General features: G+C 35.0%; 1 protein-coding gene across 1 annotated transcript; it reads left to right on the top strand.

Annotated features, from left to right (window-relative positions):
• Positions 1-407: 407 nt before the first annotated feature.
• LOC148307765 (uncharacterized) lies at positions 408-15,183 on the top strand. Its single transcript, XM_088262847.1, has 7 exons — positions 408-1,316; positions 2,099-2,553; positions 3,753-4,625; positions 7,707-7,979; positions 8,137-8,292; positions 9,339-9,635; positions 10,810-15,183. The coding sequence occupies exons 1-7, from the start codon at positions 974-976 to the stop codon at positions 10,849-10,851; spliced, it is 2,439 nt and encodes an 812-aa protein (XP_088118973.1). The 5' UTR covers positions 408-973; the 3' UTR covers positions 10,852-15,183.
• The last annotated feature ends 6,795 nt before the right edge of the window (positions 15,184-21,978 follow it).

The following is a 21,978-nucleotide window of genomic DNA, read 5'->3' as shown; positions in this document are numbered from 1 at the left end:
GAATTTGAGCTCCCGCTTCTCCCAAACAGAATGAGGACGGCCGAAAAACACTTTGACACGATCAGACCAATCAGAACCTAACTTTTGGTGGTGTCAAAGTTTGCGGAATTGGAAGGCTTGTATGACTAGATGTATGGATGTGAAGGAAGCGAGGGATGTATTTAAGAACAGAAGAGTGTAGCGTTCTATCCTCTCTGCCTAACCCTGCGTAAAACGGCGTGATGGTAATAGTAGTAGTAATTCATTTAAAAAAGTACCTACCTTTGCAATTCGAGTCCTACAGTCAGATGTGGGTATTGTTTGTGGTTCTCAAAACATTAGAAAGTTGGCAGCAGCGTGACCGATACTAAACAAACGCACGCGCGACGAAATCTATGCAGTTGCGTGACCTAAAAATGACAATTCGAGGGAATTAAACGAAAGCTATCATTTGAGTAAGCAAAATGATTCATCCGAAATGTATTGCTTTACGTAAAATACTAAAAACGTTAGTAAAGTGGAAGAAAAGTGACACAAAAGTGATGTTCCGTACTACCTTGAACTAGAACACTAATATCGGTGATGTACACGATTCGTATATTATGTACGTTATGTTCTAAACGTATCGGATAATGATAGTATTAATTATTTGTTAGATGAATTAAAACAACAAAGAATATCGTAATTGGCGTATATACGATGTACACACTTCATTAAAACTTTTTGAAAAGGGGAGAGAATGTAAATTCTAAATGTCTTGTGTCAAATAGGTTTTCTGTAAGTTGAAACCGGGACATTGATCGATATAAATTGCGTTATTCTAAACGCACGAAAACCCTTTGTAGTATTATTAATCTAGATTGATATATTTCCTTCGTATATTACAGCATTTCAGCGCGTAATACGTAAAATTAAAGTTTCATGGTTAGGTATGTTGTGCATCATATACCCCCTGCTGTGATCATATTCATAGTGTTCATTGAGAGTTTCCAAGATGACTGACGTCGAAATGAGTCTGAACCACAAGGATAAAGACATCGAGATGTGCTTGGCCAAATTTGATATCGATAAAGATAGTAATGGAGAGTTGCAGACTCCAGAGACTGATCCTTTAGCCTTAGATGAGGAAGAAAAGATGGAAGTCGACGATGTCGACAAGAATGGCGTGCAAGCGAAGGAGTGTGTTGTAATATCTAATGGAAATAAACAAGATGTCAACAAGACTGAAGAATTGAAAAATGCCCCAAGCCCTGATGTATTAAGCATAGTGGATTCTCCTGTAGAAAATGTGGAAAAAAGTAAAAATACAGAGGATACTGCTACCTGTGTCAAAAATGGTAAGTCCCTTTCAAATTATATCTTTTTATATAAATCTGCAAGATGATGTATGGAGTTGGCTAAAAAAGGATGAAAGTAGACTGAATGCAGTCAAAATGCGATCTCTCAGGAGAATGTGTGGAAAAACGATGTATGAAAGATGTTCGAATGGTGAAATAAGGAAGGAATCAAAGCTGAGATAAGCGTTATTAATAAAATTAAGAAAGTGTGTTGAGATGGTTTGGACGTGTGGAATGAATGAGTGGGGAAAGAATGGTAAAACAAATTTATAAGGCGAATGTAGTTGGAAAAAAGCAGAGGAAAACCGAGAAAAACTTCAGGTATGCCAAATACTTGATAGCGGTCAGCTTATGGTAGGAACTGACCCGAGCCATTTCGTCGTAACGTATCACGTTACGATGCGAGCATTCATATAGTCAGTACAGCGAGCTGAGCTCATTCTGAGTACTCCATCCAATGTTCGGATGCTCGCCGCGAATGTTACGTTACAACGAAATTTTCCAGTCAGTCCCCACCTTTAGATGATAATTTAAAAACATGTTAAAACTATTACTTAAGTACCTAAAATTGTAAGTACCCTCAGTCCATTTAATCTTCACAGTAGTTTGAAAATGCTATAACAAGGCGAAACAATTGTCCCAAATTTTATTTTTATGTGTTTTTAATAATAAAATACAATTTGGTAGACTCTAAAAATGGGTGTTTGATTTTAATATTTAATATATAAAAACCATTGATGTATCCAAGTATTTACAATAATTGTATCCATCACTATTTGCAGATGTTCCTGAAGAAACAAAAAAGCCAGATAAATCGGAGACTGTCAACGATGTTAATTTAACTTCCCCGCCTAAAGAAATGGAATGTGACGTCCCTAAACCTCCCGTTTGTGAAGAAACAGTCGTAAAAACTTGTCCCGCTGAAAAGGTCGTCACGCAAGAAATATCAATACCTGAATTGCTGACAGAAATCAAGGAAGAAGTTGTAGACTTGAATGAAATGGAAGAATTACCGGCCAAGGAGTCTACCGATGTCGGAAAAGAGACAAAGAGCCGAGTGGAGGATGTGCCGGTAGAGCCGTCGTTAAAAACTAAAGACGAATCTGCGACGGAAATACCTGCAGACCTTGCGGCACCATCACATCACGCGGATACCTCCAACAAGCAAGAAACGTGCACCTCTGGAGATTCCGATGAAGAAGCACCTCTACAGATTGTCGAAGACACTGAAAAAAAGGTTGAAAATACATTTTTTTTCTTCACAAATTACTTTACAATTGTGGCGTAATTAGGTACATGTTTGACTCCGAAACTGGCGAGTTTGATTCCTGCCAATTACAATGTAAATTCAAGAAAGATTTATTTTCGATTAATCTGAGTGTCTGTGATGTATTTTTCACATTTGTCTTCTCTGTCTTTACTATCCTACCTGCAAGGCTTTAAAAAGTAGAGGCTTTGCAGGTTATTCCTTAAAAACAAATCACATTAATTTACAATTTTTGCATACAGTTGTTAAAATATGTTAAATTTGGAGGGAAGTCTAAAGTAATTATTTTACATATTAGTGCTGCACCCTAGTTTTGTATTGTAGAACTTTTCAAAATGATCAAGGGAGTCTTTAAATTAATTCAAAGGACACATTTGTAAGATGAGTATTATTGGAACAATTTGACGGCACTTTTCATTTACATATTTTGGAATGTTTGAAAGGGTTAAAAGTAGACTGAAAAAAAATTAGTAATTGAGTCATTACTACAATTTTATCATCTTGGAACATTCATAGTTACCAAAAAGCGCTTTTTCTTAAATTATTTTTATTTTCATTCCATTTCCCACTCTAGGCTGATACGAGCGACATGTGCTATCTCTTTTACCATTGCCATTAACTTATGTTGGTTTAACAAGGATGAAGATAATTATTATATTATAAACATGGCACACTCCATCCTTGATTTTCCTATATGTATCTCATTCTTCCTATTTTAATTTTTGCCATTCAAGCCGTCACTGTAATCAGTCTTGGTTTGTCTCTTTCTCACTGTACTAGTTATATTACAGATAAAAAAGAGATAGGGAATAAGCAGGTTATTTCTATAAAGATATAGCAATAACCCGCCGTACACATCTCTGTATCCAGCCTAAACCCTTTGAAACCCGCACATTTCGAATGGTTTGATCATGTTCTCAAATAACAACCTCTTATTAAGTCTGTAAACAAATGAACTGCACTTTGTTTTAGTTCCATATTAAAATATTAATATACTTTAATGTTATTTAAAAAAGTACCTACTTACCAATTTTCTAAATATTGTTATTTGTGTAGGTACTAAAATAGGTACCTACATTTCAGATTTACAGGATTGTTTTGTTTAAATATATATCTTTTGTACCTTCGGATGTGTGTTTCAATCAAAATTATGTGTTCTAATTTTGCAGCAGGACAATGGTTTGAGTAAAAGAAAAAATCCGGAAAACGATCCGATCAAGACCGAATTCTGCCCATCCAAAAAGCTGTGTCAGGAATTGGAAGAAACGTACGAGAGACACAATGCGATGCTATCGGAGTACATCAACAACACCTCCAACAATAGCATGGAGGAAATCGATCGTCATACGGAGACTCTAATTTCGGAAATTGAAACCCTGAGGGAACTAGCCCAGACCAAAGAATCCGAGTGGTGTAACATACTGCATTTGAAAAAAGTGAAAGAGGAGATATTGCTGCGTTTGATCATGAAAAGGAAGATAATGCTGCTGAACAAAGTGACTGTGGAAATGGCGGAGAATAATAAAAATATACAAAAGAAATTTCTATCTCAAAAGTTTGTAAAAGATAAATATGACGAAGTTTCGGCTTTAGGACTGGGAAAAAACTTTCCCATGGGCAATAATTCCCCGTGCGTCAGCAGCAGCTCATCGATGGTCATGCCCATCACTTCGTTACCCTTCTGCCCGACTTCCATGCCGAATTTCGGCAACAACATAAACTATTACGGCAACAAGAAGATAGTCCCGAAGCCCGTGATGATGTTCCCCGGGCGCCTGCCCGCCTACCAGATGCCGGAGAGGAACGGGCTGCTGGACAGCTACGGCCTGCCGATGGGGCGGCAGGGGCCCATCAAGGACGTGCAGTCCATCATCGCGGACTACCGGCAGCGCCACCCGGAGGCGGTGCCGCGCCGGGGCCGGCGCCTGAAGGGGCTCGGGACCCCGCAGTGCCCGCAGATGGCGGTGGGGCCGCGGCCCATCGCGCCGCACCCCCAGGACCACGCCATGGACCTCGGCTTGCTGCTCGGCAGAATGGAAGGGGTGAGATTTTTTCACAATTATTTTAGATTAAAAAATTTTAAAATTCTGATAATAATAAAAACACTCATTATTATCGTTTAATGAAAAATTAAACATTTGTACATATTAGACCACTAATTGAATTTTATTTTATTTCATGACTAGTTTCGAAAAGTACAGATGTTTTTATCAACAGGTGAAAACATCTGTAGTTTTCGAAACTAGTTGTGTGTAATAAAACTCAACAAGTCATTCCACAAGGTTAATACCAAATCAATAAATACTATAATTATTTTAGACACAAACTGTATTCAACCAAACTAGTAATTTAATTTTTCTAGATGTTTGTTTAAATTTGTTCTTTGACAATTTATGATGTTTTTTTTTTCAGATACTTTTATTACCCTATGAAAAAAACTAACTAACCATCTCGCCGCTTCCCGCAGGGGTAAGCATAGAGATGCTTACCCCTGCAATCAATTAATCTGTATATCCAAACAACCTTCGCCTCTTCCACATTCATGCATCTCTTCTCGCTGATACATTCTCGCTGATTATTCCGACTCCTGACTTGACCACTTTCGAGTATTTAAAAAACTTGATTATTGAAGTTTTTCTTGGTCTTCCTCTGCTTCTAATTATACCAACCACATTCGCCCCATAAATTCTATACTTTATAAAAATGCATGGAAAACATTTGATCTTTTTTCTTCTGTCACCTCAAAAAATTGTGAATTTTAATGTTACACGTAAATTATAGATGATTGTAAATTAAATAATGGTGATTAAATGCGATATATCGCAGTCATGTACATGCCTGATAAATTGAGTCATATTCCCAGAAGATGTCGTCAAATTTTATTATCCCACAAATATTATGCCTCCTAAACATTCCACAACAGTGAAACACGTGTCTTATCTCGTTTATTACAAAGTAAAGCATTTATCATCACTGTGAACAATGGATCATTTACTATATCGAGGGCCCCTACGTGAAGTACTCTATCTGCAAATCTGTTACTTTACAAGAGAGAGCTTAGATGATTTTTCAATGTATTTTTTAATATTAATTAACGGTTTTATCTGAAATACTAAACTAGTATTATACATTAAAAAAACACAATAAAATAATACATTAAATCGTTAAAAACTTTACGCTTTGTCAAATTTAAGTAGTTAGCGTTTTAGGAGTTCAGTTCATTTCGAAAATTCGATGTAGATAGCGTCTTATATGCCTGAAAACTGGGCGTAATTTATTTTGAATTTTTTTTTGTTGATTTATATTTGTAGATAACGGTCTGTTGATAACGTGCGCCAAATATCTCAAAATTGACAAAAATGTAGTTTGAACACTTTACGTAGGGCATGTCGATATCACACAGTTATTGTACAAGTATAATATAGAATATATGTATAGACCTAACTAACCTAATTATTATTTAGATTAGTAGTTCTCTAGGGTGTGATATTGCTGTATCTGTGATGAGTGTGTAGGCCAAGTCAGGAATTAAATTGTTCTCCATTAAAAAAATTATATCTCTATAAAATATTGAAAGATAAGGATTAACAGGCGAACTATGGTTGTGACAACAATGATAGCATTGTATTAACCTTTTAACCGCGTCAACTTTGTTCCTGAGAGATGCCCGTAAGTGGCAGTATTTCGCCATTTTTAAAATGATTACTTTTATTATGTATTTAGTTAAGAAAGGATTTATTTTCCTAAACAAAAACGTTCAATGAGATTCATTGTGCCTTTTTGGTACTCTATAATACACTTGTGTCACATTATTCTTGAAATATATCGTAATATATACAAATAAGATCATAACATAAATAAATCAAAGCACGCATCTGTGTCACTCTTACCCACTGGCGATGCGTAGCGTCGAGAGTGAGACAGATATAGGGCATGATTCTGTTCTTTTATTTATCCTTGTGATGTTACAAATTATTAGTCAGATATTTCAACAGATGTCATAAGGCCAAAGATTGACGTATTATTTTATCCAAAGTTCCACACCATGCAAAAATCCCTCCAAGTTGAACTGAGGTTCGAAACTTGGAGCAAAGTAAAAACACATACGGTTATGTCAGCCGCGTATGGGGCATGTTTTATTAAAACACATACGGTTATGCGAGCCGCGTGGATCCGGTTAATAGTATTAATTACAATACTTATATTGCGTATCATAATAAATTTTTGATAATTCGGATAGCGCCATTTTTGTAAAATACTACCTCAAAGGCGTTGTGATTAAATGTGTGTTTAAATTGGGGAAAAGAAAATTATGGAAATGATTTAGCAAACAAATGCATTTTTTCTCCTCCATCTTACTCTCACTGTTTCTGACTGCTGGTGGAAGGGCATTCCATGCTATCAGCCCCTCAACAGCAAAGGCACTGAGATTTTGTTTAACATTATAAGGCTATGTATTTATATATTTTTTTATTACCTTATTAACTTTGGAAAGGAGTCAAGTCAGTGATATGCTGCTAAAATTCTAGCAGAGATGTATTACTTCCATATTCTTCTTCATCTATGTTGAGATGTTAAAATGTAAAAATAACTAGTGGAGAAAATCTAGATTTGTGAATAAGTATTTGGACACACCCAAAATTTTGTTAGAACAAAAGTGTTCTTATCGCTCACTCCTTTCAACAACATCATATATCAAAATTGTAAATTCTCAGTTGTGCATGTTTTCAGAATGCCCAAAAAATGTACTATATCCAAGCAAAAGCGGCATATTTTAAACTTAATATTTACCCGCTACAGGGCAGAAAGTGTTGTTTTTACATTTTGAAGAAAAGGTATTGTTTAATTATTTTTTTAAATATACTAAATATTTCTCAAATGGAGAAAAAACATTCAGGTTTTACTTAAAAAGATCATTTGATATATGACGTTGTTGAAAGGAGTGAGCGATATGTCAAAGTAGTTTAAGCCTTATGATGTCAAACAAAATCTTAAAATCTCAAAAGTCTCCTTAGAAATAGCATTAAATTTGTCCCACTGCATTCCCAGATCTGATAGCATCTAGGCTTCCTGACAGACCTCTCTCTCTCCCTTAGAAATAACTGAGCATTGTTGATTTGCAGAACTCGCACATGTCCATGTCGGAGGCCCTGGCCTCCCAGCAGAGCGCCATGCTGGGGCAGCTGGGGCAGGCGCTGCCCAACGGGATGAGCTTCAAGGAGGTGCTGGTGCAGTACGCGGGGCTGGGCGGACCGGGCGCCGCGGGGGGCGCGCCCGCGGGGCCGCTGCCACCCCCGCCGCCCTACCCGGAGGTGACCCTGCACCCCGTGCCCAGCGCCGCGCCCCGGACGCCCGCCCAGCAGACCAACTCCCTGCTGCACGGCATACTGACCAAGGTGGGCTTTGTCCTCTCATTGCTAAAAAAAAATTATTTAGACAATATTAAATTATGTAAAAACTCTTTAACCACCCTACCTCCGGGTTATTTTGAGCCATATTTTTTATAAACAAGCAAAAAAAAAGTGTGCTAATGTGTAACGGGTTATGTTCCAGTCACAGTCGCAGTCGCAGTCACAGTCACAATCTCAATCTCGTCAGGACACCCGCTTCTCTACCTTCTCCCCCACGCTGGCTCGACTGCTCACGGCTCCCGAGAAGGTGGTGACCTCCAACTCGGTGACCACCTCTTCCAGCTACACCCCCCAGAAGGTATTATGCTTTTTCATTCTCACTCTCCTTCATGCTACCTCTCTACAGCTATAGGCAGAGAGGAGGAAGGCCTCCACTCTATACAATATATAATACACTCCCTAACTTCTTCTACAGCCATGCATGCCTAAAGTGACCATACGTCCCGTTTTGAACGGGACCGTCCCGTTTTTACATAGCCTGTCCCAATATAAAACAACTTTTTTTTTTCCATTTTTATAAAATTTACTCCTCTTATTTTCTTTATCAATTCATTTCTTTTTAATAATACATAAAAACTATAAAAAAAATACGTATTTTCTTGAATATCCATACTATAAGGTTAAAATTGGTAAATGTCCCGTTTTGGGGAGAAAAATAAATGGTCAGTTTATGCATGCCCTCCGTTTATATAGAATTTCGACATATCAAGATTTTAGGTTTTGATTGATTTGGTCGTCCCAAATTTTTCTTGACTCTCTGACATCCTCGACGTCCTTGTTCTTTTCTCCCATTCACATATTCCGAATATACTCTCTTAGTCGTCCATTCAACGACATAGCTAGTGGCTAGTAATGGTCCTATGTAAGTAATATTTTTAACTTTCATTAATTGATTCGGCAGTCACTTTGTGGTAAAATCTATCCATTTTTAATTAATGTTTTACTTAGTAAATACCACTATTTCTAAAGAGAAATAGTGGTATTTACTAAGCAAAACATTAATTAAAAATATTTTTAAGCACTGGTAAATGTGGCCCGGTGTAAGTAATATTTTTTTTAATCACAGCTTAAAAATAGAACTAAAAATATCAGGTTATTTTACTTTTTGATTAAAGAGTTTTTACATCATTTAAAATTTGCCAGTGGCTATGTCGTCAGGCTTCTCTTTTCATCTTTTTGAGGTGTTCCGACGCCTCTTTTATTTTCCCAAAGTTTCCATCTCAAAATTTTAGAGGTCCGTCTTGTGGAGTACTGTCTCGCAACATGTCTCCCCCATTGCCACGTGATCCATGATATCTGTGATTTTGGTTGTATTCCTAACCGGGTGGGATTGGTTGCATTCAGCCCAACAGCATGGAGATCACCATCACGCCGGTGCCGCTAGGCGGGTCGGGCGCGGGGGGCGCCTCGCCGGAGGTGGTGCAACTGGAGGACCCCGAGGAGGGGGCGCTGGACGAGGACACGGCGGACCGGCCGCTGGTGATCGACGAGGGCGAGGGAGCGGGGGCGGAGGGCGGCGCGCCGGGGCCCGTGGAGCTCAGCGAGAGCGAGGTGCCCGAGTGCCAGGGCTGCCACCGGCGCGAGGCGCAGTTTGTGTGCGCCGGCTGCGCCAACCAGTGGTACTGCAGCCGAGAGTGCCAGGTAGGATCTCCCTTATATTCTTCTTGTCAGGTCCCCCTAACGTTGGCGATCACTATTGAAAAGGGTTTTTGCAAGTTGTGGTCCTGCGCTATTTGAAACAACTGTGTCGGGTTGTGGTCCCGTGGTTAGTGTCGCGAACTCTTGAGTCAGAGTTTCTCGGTTCGAACCCACTGTACCACAATTTGATACCTATTTCCCGCTTAGGCTCACATAAATGATATGAAATTGAAGTATTTTTGTGACATAATAAAAACTCAAATATTTCTCTTTTTTTTAAATCTCCAGTCGCGAATGTTGCAAAGCCACGTTTATTTTCTGTCAGGTCTTGGTGTCCTATCTTTCACATCATGATAATTTACAGAATGTAGTACTTCTCTTCTTGAAATACGTGACGCAGATATGAAATCTTCTGAACCTTAATATTCTATTAGAGTCCTCTGTGTGATCCAGCTCTTCTGAGAACTTCATTTGTGACCCTATCCACCCAGGGAATACAAAGCATTCTGCGGCGAAGCCACATGTCAAGCGCTTATATTGCCAAAAATTAATTGAAACTTATTTTTTTTAAAGAGATATATCTGTGTTTTCATTATTCATAAAAATACTTCAAATTCAAACTATTTCTGTGAGCCTAAAAGACTCATCATTAAAAATACGAATCAAATTATGGCAAAATGGGTTCGAAACTATAAACTCTGATATTTTTTTCTTCAAATAAATGCTCATATCCAGATCATTTAAAATGTTAAGTTAATAAATTGCTCGAAAATGGAGTTCTCACTCACATAATTCACGTAATTAACGATCAAGATTATACTGTGTTGTTGCGGTGTAGTGTCCTATGTCCACTGGGCCCATATAAGGATTAGAAAAATATATCGTGGGTGTACTGGCAAAAAACTTTAACTCTAAAATCCCTGTTTAAAGCTTTTAGACTGAATAAAATACCCACTATTAAACTTTAAGTTGAATTTGCTTTTAAAACCACATAAATATGACATTTCAAACTACTTAGTGTATTTTGCCAGTTTATAGAATGTTGAAAACTTTATAATTTCCATCGTTAAGTCAAATTTGCATATTTTCGAGTTAACGTTTTCTGCCAGTATACCCACGATATAATCAATGCAAAATTACTATTCCTGTAAATTATAACTGTGTATTTCCTTTCTAGGTGTCCGCATGGGACGATCACTCGGAGGTGTGCTCCGGTTAACTCAACCTGTACTTTCTACTTTCCACATTATCTCCACGGTCCGGTGAACTCCAGACAAATCTCCGCGTCTCGTTGAACTTGGCAGTCCTTGTCTCCATAAGTTACGGCACAAAATGACGCTTCGCAATATAACTTAATCTACATGATTATATCCCTAACCTTTTCTACCAGATGTATTATATTTACCAGGTAATTAAGTAGTGAATTCTTAGTTTTAGACTATAACAAGTCGACGTAAGGACTTCATGATATGGAAAATGGAGCGATTAGCTCATAAGAATTAATGGCTTAGTTTTAAAATTGCATTTTTTAATCATATCATCGGGGTATTCCAAAAAAAAATTACATGCTGTAAAAGTATTACTCAATGTTTCATACAAAAATGCTAAAGTAATTTTTTTTTAAATCAAAAAATGTGTATAAATTATAAAAATATCATATTCTTTTGCTTTCTCAAACATTTTGTTTGTTTTATTTTAATTTAAATAATTTGGATTCATATCTCACAAATGCTATTTCACTTGCTAAAAATTATCACAATCATTAAAGAAATCATCACCAATTGTCTAGTGATTTTTCTTCACCGAAAAATTGTGATTACAATCTTTTCAGTGTGCTTGTTATAGTCTACATCTAAGGACGTATGAAATATGTATCGATGTTGTTATGTCTGATATTAATTCAAAAGAACATATATTTAAATGGATTAATTAAGTGATTTATTATAAAATTGCTCTGGTGAAATAGCTGCTGTGAAAACCATCAGCTCGACTGTCTTATTTTAAAACTGGTGAGAGTATTTTTATAAAAATGCATTTTATATATCTAAACGCGTCTAAACGCATTCCCAAATTGCTTTCTTTTCAGAAATTATAAATGCTTTGGCGATGATTTAACCTGTTCACCTGGGAGCTCACTTTTTAGTTATGCAACATACAACGGGCGCCAACTCTTTCACTAGGACGTGTTAGTACGTCACCCCCGGTAAACCTGATTTCATATATTTACTTATGCTTAAAATAAATGAAAAGACTATCTACATTATTAATTTTTTAATTTATTTATATATGAATCACAAAGGAAAATACAAAATTACAAGCAAATAGAAAAGAATTCATGTCGAAATATGGATGACTTTGTTGTTGGAAAATATAAGTCCTGCCCATTCCAGGGCGCAACTTATATTTCGGTAGTGTAAAGGCAAAGGGGTATATCTGTCTCAGACCAAATTTTACAGGAGAGCAAAAACAAACTTGTGAAATCAAATAACTCATTTTTAGCGCATGATGAAACGAAATGCGTTGCTAGTTTCTTCATTTTGTTTGATCAAAAAGACCCCTGCATTTTTTTTGTTTTTGTATTTTTACCTTACCTGATTTTAAATATGAACAGTCAAGCTTCCTTATGTGGTACGTTACATTATTTATATATATATAGACATTATCTGAAACAAATGTTAAATAAGAATCTACATATGTTAAGAGATTTATATTGTAAAAATAATAGAGAAATTTTAAGACTTCTTAGCTGCAGTGTTGACTATAACGGCAGGAATGCAGGAAAATGTTCAACCTCCGTAATGGGCTCTATTTCCTCGTTAGCATTAGTTTATCCAAAGTATTCCGTTGAACGACCACGGATGGTGTATTTTTATTCCGAATCTTTCTCATATCTGCTTCCTTTGATATTTGTTGCGTATTTAGGACTTTACAAAGCATAATAATGGTAAAACAAAATTATTTTAGGTGATTGGAAAAAATGGCAACTGTCAATTTATTAAAAGGCATAACCATACACGTTTGTTCAAATGCAAATTTGGTTTGGCATTGGGTTTTATGTGGGTTTTTTTGATTTCTTAGGTATTTATTTTTACGGTAATCTTCAATTTGTTGCGTGATATGATTGTCTCACGTCTCGCGATTCTTCACAATATATTGAACATAGTGAATGTGTCAAGCCAACTCTTTTTTGACCACCCTACTCTTGGGTTATTTTCTGAGTTAATTCTGTAGAAAAAAATCATCTTTTTTTCTACAGAATTACAAAAACAATGTTTGTTGTATTCATACCTGATTTTTTTTGCCATAATAGATGCTTTTAGGACGGAACTGATTAGCCGGATCGTTAGCGTGTTCCCTCTCTAGGCAAATATTTTTGGCACAGGGTTAGCGCAACGGTGCGGAAAAAGGACACGTATCACGTACGCTCGTATGTGTAGGGCGGTCAAAGAGGTTTTATTTATGTCTAGAGTCTCGTATATCCGGGTTAAACTGTATTTTTGTTTTGGCCTCTATTTGCACCCTTGTGGTACGAAAGACACTACATTCAACAGGCGTGATAACTCAATCATTCTAAGTTCATGAATCTTCTTCCTGGGTCCATCCCAACTTATCGTCTTTGTAGGTTGTTGGGGTCAGCTCTCCTCATCCTCAGGTTGTAGGTCCTTCTATCATACAACGTCACCGAGGTCATGCCTTCTAATCATGTTATCTTTCTGTAGCATCCTTGAATTTTTTAATCTTCTTCTAGATGTCTTTCGAAGAAGATCCATGGCAATCGCCTGGTTTACAATTTGTTCAGGTTCTCTATGTCTTATGTGACCATCCCAATTGCCTCTCCTCTACCTTACTTTTGATGTCAGTCACACCCAGGCTTCCAAGAATATGTGAACTCTTTATTTTGTCTCTAAGGGACACTCCAGCTGACCATCTAAGCATTCGCATTTCACCAGTTTCTAGTTGCCTAAAGCAGGTGTTATACATTGTCCAGCATTCAGAGCCATTGAAGAGTGCGGGTTTGACAGTTGTTTGGCAAACTATTCCTTTTACCTTGGCTGGAATTTTTTGGCCATAAAGTAAGTTCGTGAATATAGGAGTGGAATGTTTGTTGGAATGATGAAGTTTGACATTACTGCGGTATGAGGAAGCGAGCGGAATAGCGCTAGTAGATTGGAAATGGAGAATAGCAGTGAATCGTACTTGTACTAGCTTGTGTGATTTGTACGTCTAGGTTTTACTATAAACCTCAGATCAAACCCATGGTAATGCATGGTCAATTTTGTGTTACATGCAAGAGCGACGCAATCCAACATCGTGAGACAAAATGAAGATTAAAGGTGAATTTTAGAGTTATTTGATAAATATAATGGACACTTTTTGTCTTCGGAACGGTAGTAGCTTTGCGGGGTTTTCGTAACAGGGTAGCAGATATTTGAATTCACGGGAAGATACGTACACCATTTTAGCTTCGCACGGCCCTAATATTATGTAGATTAGAATTATGTTACCGCACCGAGTTATTCCTGTAGTCTACTAAAGGAAAGAGCTAAAATACTTTTGTAAATACATAAATATATATACGTATATATAACAATCCGTCAGTGGACTTTACCTATTCACTTTGCTGTTGTACTATAAGCACAGAGAATATAACTGACTTTTTAAAAATTTATTTATCGATTTGGATACTGCAAAGCTTTTGTTAGAGATTGGACATATTCGTAGAGATAAGTAATTTTTTTTATAGACTTACTACCGGTCACACAAAGTCGGGTTGTGGTCCTGTGGCTAGCGTCGGGGAATTGGAGACTCTAGGTTCAAATCCACTCTGCCACAACTTGTTTCCTATTTTCAAACACAAAAGCCGCATAGGCTTAGCTGAAAATGGTATTTAATTTAAATGTTTGTGTCCAGTGTAAAAACACCTTTGATTTTAAAAAAATCTACATTTGAATCTCGAAATATTAAGGAATGTGAATTTTATAACTTATATTTGAAGCAATAACTTTGTGCATATAATGTGACTTTTAACTCTAAGCTTAAATTAATATGAAAAAAAATACATATATTTGTATGTTCATTTTGAAATACCCATAGCTAAGCATTATGGGTTGTAATATATATCTCAATCATTTCTTTACCTCTGTTGAGACACCAATTTACATCCTGATAACAACCCCCTCAGAAGTTAAATCCAGTATTTGTATCCAAAGGATTTAAATACAAAATATTTATTTTCAGTAAAATATCAACGTTGGTTTAAATCTTTCATTACCCCATTTTAAATGCAGATACGTCTTCTGTGCTTAGTACTGCAGTATGTTTTCTTTCATTTACGAGAGTCTACCCAGTGAAGATTTCAAATCAATATTTGCACATGAGAGTGAAAGGGTTATGGTTTTCTTAATTCTTTATTAATTCGAGAACTGTTAAATTATTTTGTCGCATTGTGAAATTGTAGCCAATACTAATTTTCGATTGCAAAATACTAAATTTATGTACTTACATATTTTTAAAATTATTTTCTGATTATGAAATTATTACTTACTTTTTGTTCGGCTTGGACAAAAATTTACAAATTTCTCTAGGCCGTTGAGCTGCTTTAAAGACGCAGATCTAGACTCTCCGTCCACTTGACCGCTCCTGGCATAGCTTCGCGAAGGTCTATAAAGCCAGGAGAGTGTCTTCTGGTGTGGTACTCCTCCACTATGTGCCGGATAGTCTGGTTCTTCGCCCCACAGTCACATCCTGGAGATGACGCCAGCCCCCATCTGTGGAGCAACAAGTTGCATCGTCCTTCCGAGGTGCCAATCCAGTTTAAAATCGTCCACAGAACCAAATTATTAATATATTATTTTGAGAAGTAAAAAGACTTTGTTTTTTGATCCACTCACATTTTTATTAACCAACTAGTTTTGGCAACAACCTGTTGCCCTCTTCAGGGTTTAATTTATGACTTTAAAAATGTGAGTGGATCAAAAAACAAAGCCTTTTTATTTCTCAAAATAATATGTCAATGTGATCCACAAAGTTAATGCTTTCAATATTCAAAACCAAATTGTTAACAATGTGTGACATAACAGTTTTATCAATTCATTCCATCACGCATAGTGTGTACAAAAATGAGGTGTATATTTGCAAAAAGATTTTTTTTTTTAATAAAAAATAATATTTTATGTTTGGTTTGAAAGTAATCGTAATTTTTTTTATTTATTTAATATCTCTCAATATCTCAAAAAGATTAATATCGAGACTTGTTCGTTGTGCGCGTGTGAAGTGGAGGATGATACTATCGATCACATACTTTTTACTGCCCGTTATTTCTTAACTTTGGGTTCATTCAGGACATTTGCTTGGAGGGTTTGTCCTTCCCGTTAAATGTCCAGCACTTCCAACCATTAAACTCACCAAAATTCAAAAATGCAATAAGAAAGCACTAAATCAAAAATATTTTAATATTAGAGGTCATTAAAAATTGTTAAATTACAGCATTGTAAAGAATACCAGTTGTTTGTGACATGAATCACCTAATTGTGGGTTTTTTCCAAAAAAAATCTCAATATGGAATACAACTTACATTACTTTGCATCCATAGCATTTTCACACTGTTATAAAATATTATCTTTATAATTTTAGTGGTATAAATAAATCATATCTCTCCATACAAAATATCAAACCACTCAGTCCGCGCCGTATTGCATAACTTATCTGACAGATGGTTACTGTATTGATTGTATGACTGGTCTCGTGGAAACTTTATGTCCTGACTTGTGCTATGTCGACCTAAAATATATCACATTATAAGGTACAGATCTTATTCCAAATATACATCATTACTTGCGTCATTTATGCACAACGCATTGACGCACGCTGTATAGTGCCAAAAATATAAAATTCTCATCCCACAGTTGATCAAAAATCCAATTTTAAAAATAAATTATCTACGTTATTGAGGATATTTTCGAGATATCAATAGAAATATGTTTAGAGTTTGTGTTCAACCAAAAATTGTACGAAGTCATCATGATATGTGACGGCTGTGTATTGGCTTTGTGAAATCGCGGATACATTCCAACCTCAGAGAAAAAACTGGATTTACTACTACTATAATAATAATAATAATAATAAAACCCTTATCCGCACCCCGATTGTGCATAGGGCACTGCGTAATACAAATGCAGTGTTATCTTGATCGTTTACACATGAAGGAAAGGTGATAAGCCCTCCGCTTCAGGTACCAGTCCAGGGTAATATTGAATAAATGGTAGAGTGAAGAAATCACTTATATTTATTTTACCCCCCCTGGTAATCGAACCCGGGACCTCCAGAATGGTAGCCGAGCGTGCTGACCATTACACTACGGAGGCGAACAGAACTATTACTACTGACCCTTATCCACACCCAATGGTGTTTAGGGCACTGCATCAAATTGATGTAATGTTTATTTTATGAAGCCAAGGTGATCAGTCCCGCGCTTCAGGTACCAGTCTAGGGTGATACTAAATTAATATTACAGAGAATAATCACTTTAGTTTATTTTAACCCCCCTGGGAATCGAACCCGGAATCTCTAGCGTGGTAACCAAATGTGCAAACTACTTTGTACACTATGGAGATGGACAGTTAAAAAAACAACTGGATTTAGTAAATTAAAAATATTTAAAAATGTGGTTGCTTGCAAATATGCATCTCAATTACTCACCAAAGATTTCAACTATGTGTTTATATAATTATTATAGCTACGTTATTTAAGCGTTTTAATAATTTTTCAGAATGAATTAAGAATAAACCTTGCAAAAATATGCATTTTTTTATCCTTCGGGAGTATTCCAACTAGCAAAATGTATAATGATTCTTATTTATATGATCAGAATATATATATAATATTTCTTAAACAAAATGCCACACAGACGATATCAATATTAACAAAAACAGATATGGAGAATGTACATATATACATATTGTATTTGCTCTTAAATAACAAAATGTAATTTATTGATTTTTGATTTTGTATGATAATAAATATTTATCTCTTCCATTATTAGGATAATAAGTTTCTTTTCTTTGTCTTATTTATGTATGTGTTATGTGCCAGATTTTAACAAAACAGTATGACTGCTTGATTATTACATACATATTTTAATGGAGGGATTCCTCTTTTTATTCTAACATGTTCTACAATATTCCTGTAGTTAAAAAATCTATGCATTGGTATTAATTTAAATATTTAAGCTATAGTTAGTTTTGTAATTATTTTTAATCTGTGTGAATGTTTGTATTTTCTAATTTTTTACCGTCAACTTACATTGTAGGGAACGTTACCGTTATTATTAATTAGAAAAAAGGTTTATTTGCAGAATTTTATCTTTATTTTACCCTTTTTAATACAAATCTGTAGTGTCAAGGACAAACATACAATATTATGTATACTATTTTGTACAATCTTCCCTTAATTTTTATGGATTTTTTATTATTCCTGGTTTAGTATATTCGCGGATGATATATTTTTCAATATGTATCTATTTTGGTGGAATTTTTCATACTTCCATGAGAAAATTCATTCAGTAATCCTATTTTCTACAGAAATATTTCCAAAATACCGCTATTTATTTTTAAAAAATAATGGTACAGTCTTTGAAAATGCTGACAGACTTCTGTACTTCCAATATGTTTAATTTTACACACAAACATGATGGATGTGTGGAAATCCCAAATGTTTTATTATTTATGTTATTTATTACAAGTCTCTTTCAAAAGGCACATATGGATCTGTTCTACAAAAGTGATTATTGATTTATTTTAAATATATCAAAAACCGTTTTTAAAGAACATACCCATGTTATGTTTTGCCATTGTGCCATCAATTTTCGCAATTTTTGGTACAGGTATCTTGTGTGATCGGATAGTAATATGATTTTTTGCCTAACAAAGTCAAATAGCAATTATTTGCACTAATATTTCTTTTAAACAATTGTAAATGTGATGTTTCATGAATAAACAAAGGCATAAAGTGCACAATTGTGGAGTTTTTCCAATTTTTAATTAATTGTTTTTGAAATTTCACTAAACATAATGAATTGGCATGTTTACTATCAAATTTAAGCATATGGGGTGCAGAATGATGGCAATTTATTTTAAACAAAAATAATAACATCCTGACAACATGGATCAACAAGCGGTTTCAAATTGCCGGAATTAATAAAGTAGAAATTTATCTACATAAGCTAATAGCTTTGTAATAGATCTGATATGATTTCACAATTCTTGCAGCAATGCTTAAATATAGACTGGCTTTACTGACTCTTTAAAAAATCCACTTTTTTGTTACATTACCAAATGAATGCTACAGAGAAATATATCCATACATATTATTTTATTTATGTGTGCCATAAGAAAATTAAAATCTTGTATGATTTCCAAATGTTTAAATTTAAGTTAACAAATGCATCCGAAGGAATGTTTGACGATATTGAAGATAATAATTTCAAACAAACATCTAAGCTTTTATCAAATGATTTATTTATTCCAAGCATTTATGTATAAATTATGAATTATGTTAAATTGATCAATTATCCTAATTATGAATGAATTTTTTTTTATCTGTAATATATTGCAATAACTATTTACAATTTTTCGCGTGAAATGAATTTGTGAACAACCTTATAAAATATATTTACATAAATTATAATTACTTTGTAAAATAAATACACAACGCACATAAAATGATCCCATATGACTGCTCTGACTTCATCCATATATATCTCCATAGTTATTTTTTTTAAAGTTGTTTTAATAAAATTAAAAATAAAAAGATATATGTACAATAATTATTTAATTAGATTTGAAACAGCCAATAAAAATTTGACTTTTCCTCTAATCTCTCAAGTGGTAAGATATTAATGACATATTAAAACATTGTTTGTTCAATAGATTTATATTATCCACTGACACTTCGTGATGGAATTGCATTTTTAATTTATTATTAGATTAAAACCAATATTTTTAGCTTTTCCACTTTTTTATTTGACCAGCGACCGGGTTTCGTCGTTACCGACATCATCGGTACAGACTGGTGATGTCGGTAACGACGAAACCCGGTCGCTGGTCAAATAAAAAAGTGGAAAAGCTAAAAATATTGGTTTTAATCTAATAATAAAATAAAAAAAATTGTTTGTTCAGTCGGTAAAACATGTAACTAACCAATGAATGATTTAATTGTGTTGTATCATTAATAGACCGCGTTGGTAGTTCAAATCCTAACAAAATCTGGAAATAATCGAGAATCACTACGCCCCAAACGTGGGGCCACACGCTATCTTACCCGGTATTTTATGGCTCCATGGTTAGGGCGGTACATTTAGAGATTAAAAATATTGTTTAAACATCTTACGAAGAAATAATAAAATATGAATCATGTATTTGCGGATGTTTTTGAGCCAAAGCTGTGTGATTTAACGCGTACAGCTTACTAATGCACCAGTGCGGCACACACACAATCTCTTATGTAGTATACTTTCATGCAATGAAAAAATTTCATGAAAAGTTACATGAAGTACCGACTATTTAATTCCAAATCAGTATATAATCGCAATGTTTTGAAATATTTTCAAATGTAATGTTTATATATCGAGTAATATTGCACATTTTATATCATTTAATTTTTTTTAAAAATTAATGATTTCATTGCTTGCCAAGTTAATAAACTAAAAACATATAGAGCTTCAAATATCGCTCACTTTCAACGTCATATATCGAAAATTGACAATTTTCAGTTGTGTGTTTTCGGAATGTACTACATCCAGTGAATGTACTACATCCCAGCAAAAGCGGCATGTTTTTAACTTAATGTTTACCCGCTACAGGGCAGAAAGTGTTGTTTTTGCATTTTGAAGAAAAGGTATTGTTTAATTAATTTTTAAATATACTAAATATTTTTCAAATGGAGAAAAAACATTCAGGTTTTACATAAAAAGATCTGTTGCACAGTAAAAAGTTCAATAAGTGGCTTGATATTTATTTTTAATACATTTTATTATATTTTTAAACTTTATAAACGATCTCCTGAAAAATCAAGTTTTTTTTATATATAACGTTGTTGAAAGGAGTGAGCGATATATCTCTTTACTATGTCTAGTCTCTAAAAAAACCAACTTGCTCCATCCGTTTTTGAGGATAAACAAAATAATTGTGTTTAAAATCAACCGACTATATCGTAACTCTGATTTTAGTCTATGGATAACCGATATGTCCATTACGGTCTATTTTCTCTCTAGAGAAATTGTATTTGACATGTAAACTTTTCCAACTCCTCAAACCCGTTTGCTTTTATGTATTTGTATAGTTTAAAATTAGGGGTGCGATATAATCTAGCCATAGAAAATAAAAATTAACATATTCCATACAAATTTATTACTTTTGATAAAGAAACTGTTGGATCCTCTGCAGAAACCAAAAACCTACCAATTATGTATGTATCTTTTAATTCAATATGCATGTAACATCTTAACTAATAATATGTTCCTCCTGTAACATTGTTTATATGGATTATGAAATCCTAGGTATGTTTTGTTTTTTCACACGAAAATTTGATACTAGTCACCAGATTTGTTACCTACATTTTGTATTTATATATGTTTTATATAATAAATGTGTCACTGATGGGATCTTTGTGTTTTATTTTCTTAAAATATTTTACTAAATGGGATTTAGTGTTACCGGATCTTAGCGAAACAGGTGGAAAAGTTGAAATATCTAGGTTAAATAAAATATCTAGGACCTGTGTGGTCAAACAGATCTGCAATGAGAAGTGATGGAGCAAGTAAACAAGGTTGCAGTTATCTCAGGATGCCTGAAAAATTCCAAACAGAAAAACCCTGACAAGATCGGCAGCAAAATTAAAATATATAAAATCTGTATGTGACTCATGACATGCGGAATCGAATGCAGAGCGGATACTGCAGTAATAAAAATCGCGCTAAGGGCGTTTGTCCACTACACAGGATTTCACCGTCCGGTTTCGAAAAATGAAAACGACTATGACAGTTTGGTGTGACCGAATTTACGCGCAACGTGTTCACGCACCGATCAAGAGCTCCGATCCGAAGAAAGATGGGCAAAAGCACAAGGCAATCCAAGCCAATCGTCGTTTTAAAACGCTAACTGACGTGCCGGACGGTAAAATTACACGGAATTCAGGGTAGTGGACAAGCTCCCTATGAGTGTAAGAAATGAAGACTGAGAAGCATATCTGGCAGGAGTATACCAGATAGAATAAAGAACACCAGGATAAGAGAAATATGCAAGATCCAAGATGTTGTTAGGTGGGGAAGGCAAAGAAGAATACAATGGCA

Source organism: Brachycentrus maculatus, unplaced genomic scaffold (genome assembly GCF_059751285.1).
Source record: "Brachycentrus maculatus isolate JH-2025_06_01 unplaced genomic scaffold, ASM5975128v1 h1tg000190l, whole genome shotgun sequence".
NCBI classification, from domain to species: domain Eukaryota; kingdom Metazoa; phylum Arthropoda; class Insecta; order Trichoptera; family Brachycentridae; genus Brachycentrus; species Brachycentrus maculatus.
This window is presented reverse-complemented; position numbering and strand designations above follow the sequence as displayed.

Excerpts from the sequence above, each read along its gene's own strand:
- LOC148307765 (XM_088262847.1), top strand. The coding sequence starts at position 974 with ATGACTGACGTCGAAATGAGTCTGAACCACAAGGATAAAGACATCGAG. Across the intron at positions 2,554-3,752 it reads TCGAAGACACTGAAAAAAAG|CAGGACAATGGTTTGAGTAA; the intron begins GTTGAAAATACA and ends CTAATTTTGCAG. Across the intron at positions 4,626-7,706 it reads TGCTCGGCAGAATGGAAGGG|AACTCGCACATGTCCATGTC; the intron begins GTGAGATTTTTT and ends GTTGATTTGCAG.